Source organism: Cryptomeria japonica, chromosome 5, assembly GCF_030272615.1.
Source record: "Cryptomeria japonica chromosome 5, Sugi_1.0, whole genome shotgun sequence".
In the NCBI taxonomy this organism is placed as follows: Eukaryota; Viridiplantae; Streptophyta; class Pinopsida; order Cupressales; family Cupressaceae; genus Cryptomeria; species Cryptomeria japonica.
This window is the reverse complement of record NC_081409.1, coordinates 163,967,183-163,987,507: the sequence shown is the minus strand read 5'-3', so window position 1 is coordinate 163,987,507 and position 20,325 is coordinate 163,967,183. Positions and strand designations below refer to the sequence as shown.

At 35.9% G+C, this 20,325-nt stretch overlaps 1 protein-coding gene across 4 annotated transcripts in view; it reads right to left on the bottom strand.

Moving 5' to 3' along the window:
• Positions 1 to 5,849: 5,849 nt before the first annotated feature.
• The window catches only part of LOC131072719 (histone-lysine N-methyltransferase ASHH1), a 51,464-nt gene continuing 36,988 nt past the window's right edge, over positions 5,850 to 20,325 (bottom strand). For 2 of the 4 annotated variants that reach the window (XM_058008963.2, XM_058008964.2), the window contains 8 exons: positions 20,001 to 20,157; positions 19,156 to 19,242; positions 17,808 to 17,892; positions 17,541 to 17,634; positions 17,057 to 17,255; positions 9,243 to 9,277; positions 7,879 to 8,479; positions 5,850 to 6,518 (listed from right to left, as the gene is read on the bottom strand). In XM_058008963.2, the coding sequence (XP_057864946.1) occupies positions 6,264 to 6,518; positions 7,879 to 8,479; positions 9,243 to 9,277; positions 17,057 to 17,255; positions 17,541 to 17,634; positions 17,808 to 17,892; positions 19,156 to 19,242; positions 20,001 to 20,157 (1,513 nt within the window). In that variant the 3' untranslated portion in view covers positions 5,850 to 6,263. Of the gene's footprint in view, positions 6,519 to 7,878; positions 8,480 to 9,242; positions 9,278 to 17,056; positions 17,256 to 17,540; positions 17,635 to 17,807; positions 17,893 to 19,155; positions 19,243 to 20,000; positions 20,169 to 20,325 lie in introns of all 4 variants that reach the window. The other 2 variants (XM_058008965.2, XM_058008966.2) reach the window with 2 other exon arrangements.

The following is a 20,325-nucleotide window of genomic DNA, read 5'->3' as shown; positions in this document are numbered from 1 at the left end:
AGAATGATGAGGAAGTGACTATCAAAGATGACTCAACACATCCAATCAGAGGAATTGGAACCTACACCATCAAACTGAAGTCAGGCATATCATTGCAGCTTAAAGGAGCACTATATGTACCAAGCATCAAGAGAAACCTAGTCTCCATCTCAGCACTAGAGGATAATGGGTACAGAGTGACCTTCATGGACAACAGAGTGTTGGCTTGGCCAAGGAATTCATCCATTAAGAAAGCTAAAACCATTGGTCAAAGACAAGGCTACTTATATGAGTTGTGCACAAAGCCCAACCTAGCCTTAATCCATGAAGTTGCAGATGCTAATGAAGTTTGGCATAGAAGACTAGGTCACCTGAATTTTAGAGTTTTATCATCAATGGGAAACCTTGTCACAGGTCTACCCAAGTTAAAGCAATATCATTTAGGGGCATACAAGGGATGTGCCCTAGGTAAACATACTAAAGGTTCTTTTCAAAATAGTACTAGGAAAACAAGCAATGTTTTAGAATTAGTCCACTCTGATGTATGTGGACCTATGTTTGTACCCTCTTAAGGGGGATTCTTGTATTATGTAATATTTGTTGATGACTACTCTAAGAAAACTTGGATCTACTTTCTGAAATGTAAAGAATTAGAAGAGATTCTTATTTAAAGAATTTAAATCACTAACAAAAAACTCCTCAGGAAATAAAGTTAAAACCTTAAGAACTGACAATGGGGGGGAATACACCTCAGATTTGTTTAAAGATTTTTGTAAAAATGCTGGGATTAAGAGGGAGCTTACTATACCTTATAATCCTCAACAAAATGGGCTAGCTAAGAGGAAAAATAGGACAATTGTAGAAGCTACCAAATCTATGATCCTAGATCAGAACCTCAATACCAATCTTTGGGCAGAAGCAACCAACACTGTCATGTATATACAAAATAGATGTCCTTACTCTCATCTTAAAGATAAAACTCCTGAGGAAGCTTTTACTAAAGTAAAGCCAGATATCAACCATCTTAGGATATTTGGGTGCCCTGTTAATTTTCATGTACCTAGGGAGAAAATATCAAAATTAGAGCCTTCTGGAAAAAGGGGAATACTTGTTGGGTATAGTGAACCTCCAAGGCTTATAGAATCTATATACCTGATCATAGGCATATTGAACTTAGTAGGGATGTAATTTTTTAGGAAGATTTAGCCTTCAAAAGAGCCCAAAGTTCCATGGAACTTGAAGTCCATGTTCTTGCCCCTAGCATAAATGAAGATCCTACCCCTGAGCTTTAGACGAAGAATCTTGAGGAAAATGAAGGTGAAATACAAAACCCACCTAGAGAAAATCTTATTCAGATTTATTATATAGTGAATTGACAATTACATGAAAAATACAATAACATTATATATCTTGCTCATTGAATAGAAAATTGAAAACATTTACAGGAATTACTTTCATCTCCCTTCATAATGAGGGTATCAACCATTCAATGAACATTAGTCAACATCTTCTCAATTTTGTTAAGTAATTCTTTGAGTCTCCTTTGATAAGATTGTACATTCTAATGTTTACTTGTTGGATATTACAAATTTATATGACAATCTCATTGTCATCTCTCAAGCATCTAAACTCTTCCAAATAATGTCATCGCCAATTTTTCCTATCTAGCTTTCTTAAAATCTAGGATGTTAGTGCACCAATCAATCTCTACTTCCTACAGTGTGGCTAGAAAGCATCTCAACTAATTTCATGGATCTATTTGCGCATTGGTAATCCATATGTAATGCACATACTACAATAATAGACATCTTTAAATTCATCTTTAATAAACTTTGGCAACTTTTCTTTTTTAGGAGTGGATTGAGTACCTATGGGATTTATCTAAGTTCATCCTCCAAATATTATCCTCCTATGGAAGGTCCATTTTGGATGTTCCACACCATTATAGGACACAATCATGTACTTGACACTTCCTTCAACAATAATATGTACTTTATTCTAATCAACTTCAAGTTCCCCTCGATATTGCTTGCTCCTATTGTTGTATTATCTTGAACTAATTTTACTAGTTTTGGATCTTCAATTAATAGTTCTTCTATTCTACAAATATTTATTTCATAATTGGCATGTTCTTCTTTTGTAAAGAGTCAATTTTTAACACTTCTTCAAAGTCAAGAATTCCCTCTAAAGAAAAAGGGTTTTCTTAGAGTTATCAGCCTTATTTAGGCTTGTCAACCATACCCAAACTACAAGATCTACACTTCATTTGGAAGGGGCAATTGCCATGTGATCTCCAGCCACTCTACAGTTGTAGGTGATGCATGTGTTCTAGTACCAATTGAGCCCTACTCACATTTTGGCTTCAATTTCAATTTTTACGTCCACATTGATTTCCACTATGTTCCATATGTGTAACCTTGACTTCCTATTAGAGGCATCCTCCCATAGCCCTTGTCTCATTTTTTGTTGTTCCAATTATTAGATAATCCATCAAATAGTTTGGTCCACTCCCCCACCACCTTGTTTCTTTTGTGTGCCTTTGTTTGGAATCAATGGCATTTATTCCCTTAGGGTTCAATGTTAATCCTCTAATCTTTGTTCTTTCTCATGATGACTCCTTCCTTATATTGATGTAAAATTTGTTGTCATTGTGGATCAACTTCTTTAGTTATTGCCAAATTGTGGCATGTGACACTCGATTTCCTTATGCTTCTTCTTGAACATGCTTGCATTCAAGGAGATCCCACAAATATATGAAGTCCCTTGCAAGATCTTCACATTTGTGGTTTTTATTCACTACTTTGTTGACTACTCGATACTTTTATTTTGTCCCTTCTAATGTCTTTGTCAAAAAGTATTGACTAATGCTTCCCACTATTTGATTACCCACATTTACAAAGGCAATGCCACTAGAATGTCTACTATTGGTTCTACACTATCAAATTACAACAATATATAAATAACAATAGTAATAGCAATGAACACAATAAATACTAGATAATAATATGTTCTCATAAAGATGTCAATATAGATGGCATCTTTATGATTGTTTGCGATAGGGAGGCCCAAATTAGTGTCCCTTCCTTGACATAGACTTGCTAAATGACATACATACAATTAGTGTTTAGACAACCATCAACAACCAAACATTGGAAGTTACCATCACTATAATACAAACAAAACATAATAGATCAGCTATAACAAAATATTATTAATTTAACAATTTACTGTAAAAGCCAATATTGGTGGCCAAGAGAATTGGTTTAGAATGTTAGTGAGACTTTACTCATGACAATCAAATGAAACATAGTTCAACGAGACAATCAAGCACATTATTTTGGCTGCTAGTTTGTCCTTATTTTACTTCAAAATATGGGTATTGTGAATATAACTTTGTAGTTCTATTGTGTTTAAAATTCTTGGAGAGATCTTCCAACATTTCAATATGAAGTACTATTTTCTATTTGGTGTGTATTGTAGGTGCATATGATAAAGGCATGTAATGTTAACGTGTACCGTTCAAGAAAACATCCTATAGTAAATAATTAGACTCTAGGTTCAAAGTGACTGAAAGCTTCATTTTAGAATAAGTTACAAATATAGTAAGTAATATATTGGTCTACCAAAAGACAAACCCAATGCTACCATACTTTAAAGAAAAATCGATATAAGATCTTGTATTGGGACTTCATCTGTGATTAGGTCAAATTTGTCTTTCTTCATTAAGGATCACTCACTCCAACGAGAAAAAGAGAGATTTAAATGATATATTGAAAGCTTTGGAGGCGGGAAGGAGGGTATACTTCACCCAAAGATCCATCCTTGGTAGAATTAGGTGATTTAAGTTAAGGTACTGTTTGCATTTGATGGGTTTTATTGTTGGAATTTAGTGATCTTGACTTATAAAGAATTGATTTATGATGGGTACCTTCAACATGACCAAATTCTCTTGGATTTAACAACCTGTATTCCTCCTGCAACTAACAAATAACATTTATTTTGGGGGGCTCTAATTTTGAGTCAGTTTTGAAAAATTTGAATAGTAGTTCATTTCTTGAGGGGAAATTTATTGTGGTAGGTATATTTGAAAATGAGAAGAGATAAACAAAATGAAAGATGAGAAGAAAATAGTTCGCAGAAAAAAGAGAGGAAGAACAAAAAGAACTGCAGCAACAAAGTGTTGAAAAAAAGAGTAGCAGGAGCTACAAGAAACAGTTTACACAGCTCTACACTGAGCATACACTAGCTCCAGAAATGCAACTCCAAAAAGTTTGAGATTTGTGTGTAATAGTTTTATTGTAAAAAAAAATTGACAAATAGAAAATATAATTTCTCTATATCATGAATCTTGTTCTTCTCCTTTGGTCTTCATGGTTTGTTAGTTCGATTCTTTTGCCAATAGTAGGCATCAAAGCAGCAGTTTCTGTGTTTTAGTTTGGATTTTATTCCAACAAACTAGTATCAAAGTTATAATCTCTGTAGTGGATTTTATTCCATCATTACAAATGACACACAAGTGGGTGAACAAAGATTGTGACCCTCACATGAAAGCGATTGTGTCAAGCCAACATTTGCTCTCCATTTTCTCCTACAATTTGAATAATGCCTTGGAATTCCTCGAGGCAATGTACAGGGAAGATGAGCTTGCTGTAGATGGTTTAGCAATATTTATAACAAAATTACATATTAGGGTCTTTTATATTGCTATGATACTGACGCAATTACAAATGTTTCTCCGTACACAATTTGAAGGTATGCTCTTGCTGACAACAAGGTTAGTTCATAAAGGTGAGGATGTCAAAATTAAGCCAATATTTGGTACGCAAGGTGGTGGAAATTTTGAAGTCCATGCTAAGCAAGGTTTGTGTATTGGAGAAGTAAGGTTTGGAGTGTCTAGGGACAACATTGTTCCTACTTGTGGCAAATGAACTCATCATGCCAAGTGGATGGAGTTTCTTCAAGGGCTTCATCTAAATGCCCCAAATCACATGGTTCAATCTACATTTTGTTGTGGAAGTAGTTGAGTGAGATGTTGGAGTGTGTTGATGGTGCTAGTTAGTTGTGGCTGTGAGTTTTTGGTGTCTCCATTTTCAATCACCAATGTTTTGTTTGTCTGTAGTTTACAGTTTGTGCTTCAATTTCTAATGTTGGCAGAGGTGTTGTGATGATTTAGGCAATTTTTTGCTAGTATCGTAGTGTAGTAGAAATGGTCTATAGTATTTTTGTGTTCTTGACACCATATTTTGGCTAGCAAATGGTTGCACGTTATATTTGTTTGCTTTTTAACACACCAACTCTTAATTGCATGTCATCATCAAGCCAAGCCAGTATACTTTATGCCTTCGTCCTTCATATTGCACTCATAGATTCAGGTTTTATAAGGATCTTTTTAGTTCATACTCAAGACATAAACATAAAGTTAGCAAAATCTGTCTTCTAATGCAAATCTAAATGTACAAGTGCTTGCTTGTTCAAAATAGAAATATGTATATAATATTGCACTACAAAAGCTCCAAGCTCCAATTAATTTTAGAAGGGACTTAGTCTTTGTTAATATTTGTGCTTGTGTGCTTAGCATGTTGGGTTCCCTTGTGATTTTTACTATTGAAGAAATAGAAATATTGGACTAATACTACAGTGGAATGTGCCACAGAAGCTCCCATTAATTTAAAATACAAAAATATCGTTTATAAACTTATAAGCATGCAAAAAGTTACGTCCATCAGTCTACTATTAGCTGAAATGCTTGAAAGACACCACAGAAAGGATAGCATGAATGATAAGTCTGTACACCATTTGGAGATTGGAAATATATGATTCATCATTTAATAGTCTTAAAGACAACATATAAGATTAAAACTCATAACCCCTTGGCAAAGCTTGAGCAGATCTCCTTTGTATTGCTAGGATAAATTTGTTAAATATGGCCACAATATCTGTTGTGAACCATTCTGATATCCAGACCTTCTGTATGAACAGAAGAATGGAGATGCTTAGCATCTACCACAAAAAATTACAATGTCAAAACCGCAAAAAATTACATTGTTACAGGAATCCTCATTGAAATTGAGGACATGAATATGCAATGAATTATGCAATGAATAATATGCAGCATTTGTGTCTGCTTCTCGCAAACAAGATTTTATATAGCGAAGGGTCTTTCTAAAATAACATAATATCATCAGTCCTATGGACTGGTCAATTCATGACCCTTGCTTTCCATCATCTTGCTGTTATACAACGCTCACTTGGGGTATAAATGAACAAATGGCTGGTCAACCCTGTTAAAAAAGTTTTGATTTGTCTCCTTCCAAGTTGAGATCTCCATTCTTTAGATCACAAACATTGTCTGACATATGTTTTACAACTTTAAAGTGAACATCAAATTGAGCTTTTAGGTGTTCACAAGATACCTTGATCCACTCCTCTGCAAAACTGGTTGGCACACTATCTTGACCATCCTTCCCATGGTCCTGAATCGCGGGCCTTATTCGGTCATAAAAAGAATTCAATTCTGCTGCTTTAGCAATCTTTGTTTCCTGATCAAATGTTAACAGATCACCAAAGGAATTTGAACAAAAAAATGCAAACAAAGATGGGTGACAAAAATAAACATGCTTCAATAAGAGGAGATCTGCACTCTTTTGTCGGCTATATAACACATCGGTATGTTTGGCTGTAGAAAATGGGAAAATGCTATATTTTCTTACAGTGTTGACAGGTCATTTAGGTCATTTTGAGGTTAGAGTTACAACTGATAAAGAAGTGCATTATCCAAGGAAACATTGTATATATCTGGGACTGAATTACTCATTGACTTCCCATCTTCAGTAGAAGAAAATAAAGGTGGCATAGATTAACCATGTTATGGCTGTTCAATTACTAGCTTAAGCATTCAGCGGGTGTTAGGTTGTGTAATAAGGATTTTTCAAAGTGATAGATATTCACGATTTATTATGCACAAGAACAGATAGAACTAAATAATTTAGTGAGTTCTCTCCCAACAAAATTATTATGCACAAGAACAGATAGAGCTAAACAAATTGGTGAGTTCTCTCCTAACAAAAACATAAATCAACATCTACATGTCAATAAGAAAAATATTCACCTCATGACCTCAGAAACATGGACAATGTTGACAAGAATGGCATAAATAATTCAGGATTGCAAATAATAGTTTTTCTGATAAAACCCACAAGTATCAATAAACAAAAATGACATTTGGACCTCTGCTGCAAAAGTTCATCACAAGCTTCCTTTGATGGTAAAAAGGCAAAAACATATGGATGACAAAAAGGGGGGTCAAGAAGAGGAAATCTGCACTCTTTTGTTGGCTACGTAACACATTGGTATGTTCGGCTGTAAAACACAGGAAAACACAATAATTTTCTTACAGTGTTGACAGGTCATTTAGGTCATTTGGAGGTTAAAGTTACAGCTGATTCAGAAGTCCATTATCAAAGGAAACATTGTCTATATCTGGGACTGAATTACTCATTGACTTCCCATCTTCAGTAGAAGAAATAAAGGTGGCATAGATTAACCAGGTTCTGGCTATTCACAAAGAAACTTCAGCATTCAGCAGGTTTAGGTTCTATGATGAAGATTCTTCAGACTGATAGATATTCACATTTTACTATGCACAAGAACAGATACAAATATATAATTTGGTAAGTTCGCTCCCTCGAGACAGATATAAATATATAATTTGGTAAGTTCTAACCTAACAAAAACACAAGTCAACATCTACATGTCAATAAGAAAAAAAATCACCTCATGACCTCAGAAACGTGGACAATGTTGATAAGAATAGAATAAAATAATTAAGGATTGCAAATAGTAGTTTTTCTGATAAAAGTAAAACCCACAAGCATCAAAATAAAGATGACATATCCGCACCTGTGCTGCCAAAAGTTCATCACGAGCTTCCTTTGATGGTAAAATCTGACTAATGAAATCAGCATTGACCCTTTTGCTGATAAGATGTTTTGATTTCTGGCATGAAAAGCAAAGAGAATTCTTATTTGGTGAGACAATCAGTGGATTTAAATGGTTATTAAAAATTGTCTTGACTGATTCATTTTCAGATACTGTTGCATCATTACTCGCAGGACACAGTTCACCATTTACATTATCAGCTTCTGTTGCTTCAGGTGTGCATTTGATTGTTCCCTCCCTTTCCAAAGCTGGTGCCTTCTGATCTAAATCAACAATGCCCATTTCTTGCTTCTCATCCCATATAGCAATTTCTGCTAAATCCAATAATGTTGACTTATCTTTAATTGCTGAGACATCAGAAGATTTGTCATCTTTCTGATCAGGGGCAGTCAACAAAATGGGGTCCATGCCATTTGTCTGTATTGAGCTTGCAACCTGTGAGGTATTATGTTGCTTTGTAGCTGCAATTTTTAGTTTCTTGCACACTTTAGCCCGTTTCAAGAAATTGGAGAGTGGTTCATCCTCATCAGAGTCATATAGTGGGACATTCTCTACAGAGTATCTGATTGGTCATAAGTCACAATGGTCAGATTTGGAAACAAGAATGTTAAAATTTGAATAAATTTCTGATGAAAGCATATATTAACTCATAATGCCTAATAATTCATAATAATGAGAAACTCATGGAGACTCAAAACATCACTACAAATGATCAACGGTTAAGAGAAATGTGTCCTACAACCGACTGATACTGACAGAAATCTAAAAAGCAATCAAGATAGATGATGGAGACAGATGCAATGAAAACAGTTTGTGTCATGGCACTCTTCAAACAAAGGATAACACAGCCTCTTCTTGCATTGAATTTGTTATGCAATATGCAGATTATACATATGGGTAGAAACGAACTCTCAATTAATTTTCTCCCTGTATTGTTTAGGAGAAAAAGAGAACCGTGATCACCATCCAGGTCAGGTAGCAACCATGCATTAAACCATTCATATGACTGTTCTTTGCCCTCCTCGATGAGAGATTACAAATTCTTTTAATATTATGGCTATTCAAAATATTTTTGTGTTTCTCCATTCCCCTGCAAGGATTACCTTGTGTGTGCCTCTATGCCACCAACCATTTTAGAGTATTTATATGATATTTTTCCAAATTTATGTAATATATTTGTACAAAAAAAGAAATAAAACCCTTCACTTGATTATTAAAAATTTAGATACAAGAGCACATGGTAATTCCCTATATGTTTTGGCATATTCTAGAAAACAAAGCAACACAAAATGCCGGGAAAACTATAAAGGTAGAGTGGCACATACCTTTCATCATTATCCTCCCAAAGATAGGCATCATTCTGCAAAGATATAATAGACTAGTTATCCATGTATATTTGGAAAAGTTCAATTTTAATACAAACTCATGACTACAGATTTTAATGTAAACTTGAAAGTTAATATGCTTTCATAGAATAACAGAAGCAAGAACCATTCATGGGACCTACAACAAACACTAAAAAGCAACATGTATAAATGGAACAGCAAGTTAGCATAGATATATACAAATGGTGCCCAGCAGGCATTTTCTGTAGAATGCCAGATGATTTGTATCACATTACAAAATCAAATCAAGATCTTGGCAAGTAAAGCATAAAGTTTCACAGCTGCAAAAGGATAAAAAGTGTTTGGCTGGCAAGTCATCTAGATATAAGCATATGAAGTACAGTGTATTATTTTTGAAGGGAGAAATTACAGCTAAAGCCATTGCTTAGATAAGGAGATGTTCACTGGGAATAAGCTGAGTACATGAGGAACAACAGGCAAATAGATTAAAATTTTAAATGAACTCCGATACCAAAAGAGATTATGGAATCATGAAACAAAATTGAAATTTTATACAAAGAACTACCTGTGGGAGCAATTAATATAATGGTACCCATAGTGCAAGCTTCAAAGGAACAAAAACAGAAATGAACCAAACCCTTAAAATTGTTAGTTTTTAGTGATCAAATTAGCAGTATAGAACAGAAAACCAAACTAAAATAAAGCACACACAAAACACGCTTATACCCTGGGAAAACCTCCCTCTTGGAGGTGAAAAACCCAGCTACAATATCTCAGATCTTTATTTAACAATAACCAATTGAATCTTTACAATGAGCTTCAACACTTGAAGCTATCAGCAAACTAAACACAGTAATATCTTCCAGCTAGGGCACACTGTAATAGTGAACTTATCTGCAGATGTTGCTGTCACAAAGAGGAAGTTCGCTGATGATGTACACAGCCTTCAATGATAGTTCGCTTACCTTCAAGCGAAGACTGCTGTCATAAAGGAAGGTTCGCTGCCCTTCGGATGGAGTTTGCTGACCTTCAAGGGTGTTCGTTATGCTTCCAACGGTGTTCGCTGTGCATCTACAGATGTTCGTTGTTGTATTGCACTTCAGCTCACTGAAGATGAGATGAACAATGATAAGTACTTTGTACTTATAGGCGACTTGACCTTTAATTCTTCAAGTCGGTTAACATAAATTAAATGTATTAGAAGTGGCGCCAAACTGAATTAGGTCCACACGTTATACATTAATATAGGTCATGACCTATATGCAAGTCACAGCACGTTACATATGTATTTGGCATAAATCACCCAAATAGGACTCAATAAGAGAAATGGCAAATTGCTAAGGCCAAAGGCCAATTAGCAATTAAGAGAACTAGGTCGGCCCAAGCAAGGGGTCTGACCTAGCTATCAATCAACACTCCCTCTTAGCTAGGGAGGATCCCTTGAATAATCAAGTTACATCATGACCATGCTTCATGGACTCTTTCCATGATATCCACCATGCATTCTCATAGAGGATGAATTCAATATACATCATGGACTCCTTCCATGATATTCATCATGCATACCCGCAGAGGATGAATCCTAAGTACATCATGGACTCTTTCCATGATACCCATCATGCACAACCACAGAGGATGGATCCACCTTGCATTACCCGCAGAGGGTGGAAGAGGTCTTACACCTCAAAGAAACTACCACCTTGCACTCCGTAGAGGGTGGTCCCACCTTGCACTTCGCAGAGGGTGGAACAAGGGCTCTAACTTCAGACTTCTCCCAAAGAAGAATGCAATACCACCATGCCTACTTGCAGAGGGTGGAACGAGGGCTTTCACCTCAACCTTCTCCCGGAAGATTGCCTTAACAAAGGGCTTTCACCTCAATCTTCTCCCGGAAGATTGCCTTAACCGAGGGCTTTCACCTCAATCTTCTCCCGGAAGATTGCCTTAACCAAGGACATGGCTTCCTCTAAAGCTGAAACAACAAACAAGCTCCCTCTGAAGTTGAATACAACAAGCTCTCTCTGAAGCTGAAAACAACAAGCTCCCTCTGAAGCTAAACCTGATCATAGTATCACCAACTAAGCTATGTCTCTTAGTCTTCAGCCTGTGATGCTTCCTCACAGGATGTCTAAAAACCTTCCTCTCTTGAATACCATCATCTTTATGTTCCTCGATCCGTCCTGAAAGCATTTAAGAGAGGTTACTAATAGTTCAAGACTATCATACATGATTCACTATCCAATGAATTGATAACAGCATGAAAAATTCAAAAAATACTTCTCTCTTATAAGTTAGTTTTCAACATAACCATCCACTTAGATCACACTGGATCATCTCATGATGGCTGTGTGGCCTTCGTCCCTCGCCATCACTCAAAATCCATTCTCATCTATAAGCACTTCATAAATACCCTCGCCACAGGAGTGTGAATTTAGTTTGAAGTCTGGACACTGCTCTGATTTCTCAATCTGCAAAAAGGATATAGGATCTACCTTCAAGCTGTTAGGCTTTATAAAAGGAACCCGCTCTAATACCATGTTAGTTTTTAGTGATCAGATTAGCAGTATAGAACTGAAAACCAAACTAAAATAAAGCACACACATAACATGCTTATACCTTGAGAAAACCTCCCTCTTGGAGGTGGAAAACCCAGCTACAATATCTCAAATCTTTATTTAACAATAACCAATTGAATCTTTACAATGAGCTTCAACACTTGAAGCTATCAGCAAACTAAACACAGTAATATCTTCCAGCTAGGGCACACTGTAATAGTGAACTTATCTGCAGATGTTGCTGTCACAAAGATGAAGTCCGCTGATGATGTCCACAGCCTTCAATGACAGTTCGTTGACCTTCAAGTGAAGACTGCTGTCAGAAAGGAAGGTTCGCTGCCCTTCAGATGGAGTTCGCTGACCTTCAAGGGTGTTCGCTATGATTCCAGCGGTGTTCACTGTGCATCTACAGATGTTCGCTGTTGAATTGCACTTCAGTTCACTGAAGATGAGATGAACAATGATAAGTACTTTGTACTTATAGGCGACTTGACCTTTAATTCTTCAAGTCGGCTAGCATAAATCAAATGTATTAGAGGTGGCGCCAAGCTGAATTAGGTCCACACGTTATACATTAATATGACCTCTATGCAAGTCACAGCACGTTACATATGTATTTGGCATAAATCGCCCAAATAGGACTTGATAAGAGAAATAGCGAATTGCTAAGGCCAAAGGCCAATTAGCAATTAAGAGAACTAGGTTGGCCCAAGCAAGGGGTCCGACCTAGCTATAAATCAACATAAATTACTTGATATTTATATTGTGTTTATGCCATAGATACATACTTCTAAAATTGTATACATTTTTTTCTAGATGAACGTGCATATTCCGTATTTTATAATATAGAGTTCGAAACACGAAAAGGGTTGTAGTTAAAAGTTCTATGCTAATAATATAGAGTTGAAACTTACAAAGTAAAAGGTGAATGATCACAAAATATAGCCAGAACTGCTAGAGAATCATAAAAATTCAAATGTAAACAAAGATAATATATTCTAAAGTCAAGACTGAAATTGCTAGAATAAAAGTGAGTAATCATATGAAGCAGTAAGAGTAACAGTAAGTAGGTTAGTAGGACTCAAGAATAAATCAGTTTAAATAAGTAGGTCAGTAAGAGTAACAGTAAGTAGGTCAGTGGGACTCAAGAATAAAAGAACTTAAATAAAATGAAGCAGTGCAACACCAACAAGTGTTTAAAAAACCAATACAAATAGCCATGTTGGGGGAGTGAAATCCACAAAGAGCAAGGGCTGATAAAGACTAGAAAAATATGATACAGATTCCATCAAGCATCAATCACTATGAAAGGACCAATACATGATCTAAGTCTCATCAGAAAGCGCCAAAGGTTAGGAAAGTAGGCATGGTGGTGTAAGGAGCAAGCAAAGCACTCCCTCTAAAATCTCTCCTAACATTCAAGATCATCAAGAAGTAGAACCACAACATCATGGACTTAAACCACATTGTCAAGGGAGACCATGCAGGGACATTTGTGTAGGAGTAGTATGCTGGAAGAAACATGGTCTCACAAGTCTATCCACCTCTATACCTGAAATGGCGATAATCCAAAGGTTGTTTACTGCTGTCTATCTCATGAGGGGGCTGAAAGAAAGAGGTGACCAGCACTGGACTCTAGGACCTTAGGGACTACCTACAAGTATCTGCACAGGCTACACCAAACCGTGATGATGTCCCAAAGATAAAAGGCAAAGATCCACTAGTCTGGATATGTAAAGAAAGTAGAGAGCGTTGCTTGAATCTCTGTGGAGGTAATGGTATCTCCATTGAATCTAATAGTAAATGGGGAAAGAGTAAACATGGCAGATGCATCTTGGCAGAGAATATAATGATCACTCTCAACTCATAGCTGGTGAGAGCACATCCTCAATTGGCCAAGGGGAAACCTTTTGGACCAATGACACTAGAGATGCTAAGGACAACAAATGATACCATATAATTCCACCTCTTGTAATAAATTTTCTATGTAGAAAGCAAGCTTGGGACTGAGCAGCTTAGGAGGAGAAGTCTAAGTGACCTAGATGTATTGTCCTAGACTAAAAGCTTTAGTGATGACCTCCTTTGAAGGAAGAAGCTGATAAGAAATGTCTAAGGAGTCTCAAAAACGAGGTAGTCTATCAATAGAGATGCTAATAGATAAAAGAGGGAATCTAGATTCAGAATACAACAATGCAAAATCCCTTAAGAACAAAAAGCCAGTATGGATACCTCATGATTTGAAGCAAAATCTATCATGGATCTAAGTTTGTTGATAAGCTTGAAGATAGTCTCAAGGTGTAGAAGTCAGGTAGCAAACTTGGCTTGAACAATGCAGTGAGGAACAATCTGTTTGCAATAAATCATGTAGTACTACATGACTAGCCTAATTGACAAACCCCAAACTAGATCCCTAAATCTTAAAACCAATATAAAATTGAAAATTGTAGGTTTGATGATTGTATCAAAAAGGCATATCTTTGAAGAAATATCTAGGAAGTGGATCTGAAAACACTAATGCTCCACAAAAAAGAGAGAAACAAGTCCCTTGCAAAGGCATTATTGAGACACGGGCTTCATGCCAAAGGATTGGCCAAAAAAAGGGACCCCAAGTAGGTGTATGTCGATGTGATTTCCAAAGGCTCCCCTTTGTAGAAGAAGAAGAACTTGAAATAAGAGAATTTGGAGATGTTAACCACATGTTGGAGAAGCTCACACATATGAAGAAGAGTGTAAGTTGCATTTGTAACCCTTAGCAGAATGAGCAAGAACAACCTCATTGGCCAAAAGAGATTCATCATACATCTATATCCAAATGTCATCATCAACTTATTCTACAATTGAGGGAAAAGGAGGTACAGAATACATCTATATCCAAATGAGATGAGGAAGGTAAGGACATTGAAAAATAATAGTATTAGCATGACTATTGGTAACCTACTAGTGAAATGGTGTGTAAACAAACGAATAAGTTTTTCTTAAGTGGCACATAACAACTATAAGTGAACTAGTTAGCATCTTAGTTGGTTTGGGCATTGGTTATGTCCTAACGATTTCTAGTAGGTACGCCACAATGAATAAATAAATAGATTCCATTGCTATCTCAATGAATTTCACTCATTTGCTAGATGTTTGCTTAGTCTTATAGACACATAAGGCATCCTTTAATAAAACAAAAAGGTTGAAAGGCTAAATATATTTCCTTGAGGAAGCATAGGATGAGGATCTCTTCTTGCCAATTGTGGGTTGCTTCCAACACATAGCTGGTTTACCGCCTTAAACTCCATCTAGAACAAGGCTCTTAGCTGACATTCAAATTAACTTTGACCACCAAAAAAGATGAAATCACTAGTTTTCCCTCCCTTCCTAACCAGCAACGCCCTGCTACCTATGTCCTTGCTTTTGTATAGCAGAAAGGATGCCAATGAGTTGATGTTTAATTTTTTGTGTTTTTTAAAATTTAATTGACTCTGTTTTTTGGGCTATTAGAAACAAATCTAACATCACCAAGACAATCGAGGGATGTCTAGTGTCCCCAAGGCTATCGTAGGGACAACTGGACAATTCCACTTTACAGTCCAAAGGATGACCCCATATTAGGGCCTAAGTGTCATGGATGGGAAGGGATGTTTGGTCTTCATCGCACCATCCCCAAGACTTCCAAAATACTACGCCTGCAACATGTCTCCATAAACCTTGCTTCAACATATATCGGAATGTGACCTAGACATAGATAGGGAGCACTTGTGTGTGCATTCCCCCTAGGGGCCTATCCTATACTTTGAAGCACAACTAATATATAATACAATCATGTTGCTAACATCTATGTTCTTGATTTCACTTGATTATATCGTTGATCATATTTATGGCTATGCTACAACTTGTTGTCTGCTATTGGTGTATATCTTAGATTAACAGCCTATGATTCTAGATATTTTTGCAATTCCCAAACCACTACATTGAAAATGTGGACTATGACAACAAAAGCCCAAGGGAAAGGGTATAAGACTATAAGTAGAAGATATGCAAGACTCATGGAAAATAGTACCAAAGAAAGTTTGTATCCTATAACATCAATTTTTCAAATGTTTGCTTCTTGCAAATTGGTTCAAAATTGGCAATGCAGACTCTCCTCCCTTAGGGAAGAGAAGGCCCATCAAAGCTGACACTGTTATGCAACATTTCTTTAGTTCTTGTTGATGTAATATTAGATGCGGAGTTTCAAAATAAGCATGGCTATACGAACTCTCATGTCAGGACTATCATTGCATCAAACTGATGATTCAATCCTCTTATAGTCTAGACAAGAGAAGTATCAAGTAGTGTTACAATGCTAATGTCTTATTGTGAATATCTTTGGTATCAGTGGTCAAAAACTGAAGAATCTGTCTTCTGCACCAAATGAGAAGTATTCACAATCTGCGCTAGGAAGGAATAAGTCCATAAAATCAAGAATGCAAGAGCTGTAAATTCCAAAATTGGCTTAGGTCAAAAACTGGGAAGGTTTGGCTTCCACACAGAGAGAAATTCTCACATTTTGCTAAGAAGGAATAAGTCCAGAAAATTGAGAATGCAAGAGCCAAGAATTACAAATTTGGTTTGAGTGTGGACACCACCACGAGAACTACACACTTGACCTGCAATGTCCACAACCAGCGGTGTCAAACTTTGAAACCACCAGACCATGTTTACAGAAGCCAGCATCCACCTGTAGAATTTCAACCTTCAAAACAGCGTCTGTGTGTAATCTACACATAAAGACAGGATATCAAGGTTTTCAGATGAGAAAAATAAGAGAAGGCCAAAAAGATGAAATTAAAGAGGACGATCCATGTTTCAGGATTCTTGTCTTGGGGCATGATCTTGATACAATCAGAACTGAAATATTTGCAACAAACTAGAGCATAAAGATGGATTTTGGATGTCAGGATTCATAATTACAAGTCCTACCAAAATGATACCAGCATTGGAAAAAAATCAAGAAGCTTGTAGTGCCACGCATAAAATCACAAATCCATGATAACAAAGCCTGGCTAACATATACAATTGAATATTACTGGATAACTCTAGGTTTCACATAGAAGATTGAAACATTGCAATATTGCCAAACAAAAATGAAACTATCAATAGGAATCTGTGATTGTATATTCATCTGATGTCATGCGTGTAAATCATTTCAATCCATAAATCATAAATTATGATAGACTTTACAAAAACAAATTTTAATTCTAATTGATTTACCTGGAAACCACGAGACTTGGCCCCGAGAAATCCATAACAAGATGGTGCTCCACATCTACATCGGACCTTCGCACCACCATACCACTCAAAGTTGTAATCATAGGCTAACTCTGTCCCACAATGGATGTCCTGTTTTGCAAAAATTCCAACCCTGATTTCTCCAAGCACCGTCCACTTTCGAGTTTCACAATTCGGTTCACTGCACTATCGAGGAGTAGGAATCAGACCTCAGGTTGATAAACTCACATTTAGTACTCCAAAACGGGCAAATAAGCTTATCAAAAAGACTTCTTATAGAGCATACAGAAATAATGCAAATCTGATTGCTGCTTGCCATTTCATGGATTGCAGAATGTGGCTTATGCATTAAAAAGAAAAAAGGCACAGATGTAAAGAATTCCATATGCATAAAAAATTATTCTCCTTTCAAATCAATTTTTGATAGAATAAGCAAGAAAAGCCAGATTGAGGGAAAGCTACTTACCATGAATGGTTAATGAATCGAGCAAAGCTACCCTTTCTTGTGGCATCAATTGATTCAAACCTATCAAGAGATATGATAAATGCATCTCTTAAACCTGTAAAAGAAATTCAACAGAATGTAGATATCTTTTAATAAAACCCATGCAAAATCCCATATCATGATAAATTAAATTTAATCTGGACTAAAAAACCAATGCAAAATCCCATTAATGTGATTAATTTGTTTTAATCTGGAGTAGAACACCATTAAAGTAAAGTTTGACTCTACCTGCTGCTTCATAAGCCTGAGATCTCCTCCTTGCCTCTTTGCAAGAAATTACTTCACCACAGTATTCTATAATAAATTGGCCAGCCTAGAACATTCCATTAAGAGAATGATTCCATAAATGAAAAAACATATGACATTCTTACTAGATATAAGCACATTAATAATGTAAGATGAAAAGGATGAATAATGTCCTATCTATTTTAACACAATTACCGAAAAAATTCAAATAAGAAATTCTTTCAAATCACATGAAAATAAATTACATAATATTAACATGAAAACACCATGTCCAACCTTGGCAAGGATTGAAGTATAACCTCAGAGAGGACTTAGGATTTCCTCTCACACTGCTCAAGGATTGAAGTATAACATCAATAGGAGAAATACATCTACACGAAAAACTGCAAGTGTAAATGGAATTCAATTACACAGATTTTATATTGGAAAAAAAGGGAAAAGAACACCAAATTTTATCCTAAAGCCTAAAAAATTTTTTTAAAAAAAACACAGATTATTCAATAACCTGCATTTTTTTCACAAAACCCAGGTTTAAACAGCTCAAAGCCTGCAAGATCACATAAAACATGGTTCGACTCTACATGACCCAGGCACCAGGCACTGATAAAACGCAGTTAATTGCATTTTATCCCTCTTTTTCCCTTCTATGATACCATCATTAATGGAGACAAAGCCACATAAGACAAAGGTCCTGGTTTCCCAAATCTGTAGCATGATCACATAATTGTATGTAGAACTCTTTGGTAAAACTCAAGGCATACATCATGATAGCATGATAGACAATATTTGTATTGAATAATTAGCATGGTAAATATTGGCAAATGTGATAAAAAACATAACTAACAAACTACAATAATGAGAGTTCAAAAGAAAAAAAAGAGAGTTTCAAAAGAGAGGCACTTCAAACAAGCACAGAAAACAAGAAAAGCAAAAGCTGCTACAGATGTTTTAGATGGCAATGCCACACTTTCAAGGCCTCAGAACCCATATGCTTAACCCTCGCTGTTTCTAAAGCCCATCATGAATGATGAAAGTAATAGGGTAAATTGGGAGATAAATAAAACTAAGAAAGAACAAGAAAAATGTTTCTGGGGAAAATGGTTAGTACCATCAGCCAGCATATATACATTACATTAGTTCATACTGAAAAAATATTAAAATAGAGAGCAGGAATTAACCCTATCACCCCTCCACCCCCCACCACTTGCCACTTCAAGTTCAAACTAAAAGTAAAATGCATTTATGTCTAACAAGAAATAAACATGTGTTAGGTCACATTAACATATCAGACATAAGAGAAAAAAGTCACTTTCTTTCTCATTTATTTTACCTTAATATCTTGATCTGCCATTAGTCCCCACCCTCGGCCATCTGTCTTGAATAACTTTGACTTTACATATTCACAGTTTTGGAACCGCTGCATGAACAAAACATTCTAGACAATAAGAAATTCTGAATTGAAAGCTGTTTATGACAAGGAGTTTAGTCTGAATAAACATAACTCGGAAATTTATCAGTAATCAACAGAAATCTTACCTCCTGCTATGATAATCTAGCACATCTGCCATACATAAGGATGAATATGATACCTATTGGATCCTAAAATTTTCACATATTCCTTCCAAAAGGTCTTTAGAATTGGAAAAGGTCTATAGTCATTACCACAAAATGTTGAGGAAAAACCCATCCCTAGCTGCCTGAGAAAAGCTAGAATTCCCATGACAGTATAATGACTGTACTCAGAAAGTTGGCATTAAAAAAGAACAAACCACAGAATAAGACAAACACTAAATACAAATCAAATCCCAAGATAATAAGTTCTAAAAGCTCTAAATTTTAGCAGTCAACTGATATTTCCAATTTACTCAAGCCTTATCATCTTCTAATTGATCAATTTGTTTTGTGTGCTACTCAGTGGAATGAAAAGACAGAAGCTAAGCGGCAGAACTCTATGAAAACAACAACAATATTTCACAGTGCTGGTATGGGCCAGGACTAGAACCCCTGAATTCTTATGTACCAAATGCAGTAATAGAATGGCATCTAATTCCTTATCTTTGGCATCAATTTGCTGACCACAGACTAGGATAAAACCAATACCATCATAATGCATATATTGCACTACATCAATGCCGATCACAGAATCTATCTATTAAGCAATATAACCAAACTGACCTGGTTTTTGCAGTGATCTCCACAAGGGCAATGCCCAGGAGTACATTCTGTAGACGTCAATACATTTAGGCACCTCTCTCCACACATGCTCTCAGAATCATCAGGTATGTATTTGCAAACACACACAGGGATATCCTCTTCCTTCTGTTTCTTGTGCCTACATCCAAACTTCAACTAAATAAAAATAAGACCAAGAAATATCATCATATACTTAGACAACTCTTTACAGTTGGCTTCAACAGTTCAACTATGTCAGAAAGATTTATTAAAGAAAAATCACTTCTCAGAAATAAAAATTAATAATTAAAACAATCTGGTATACATA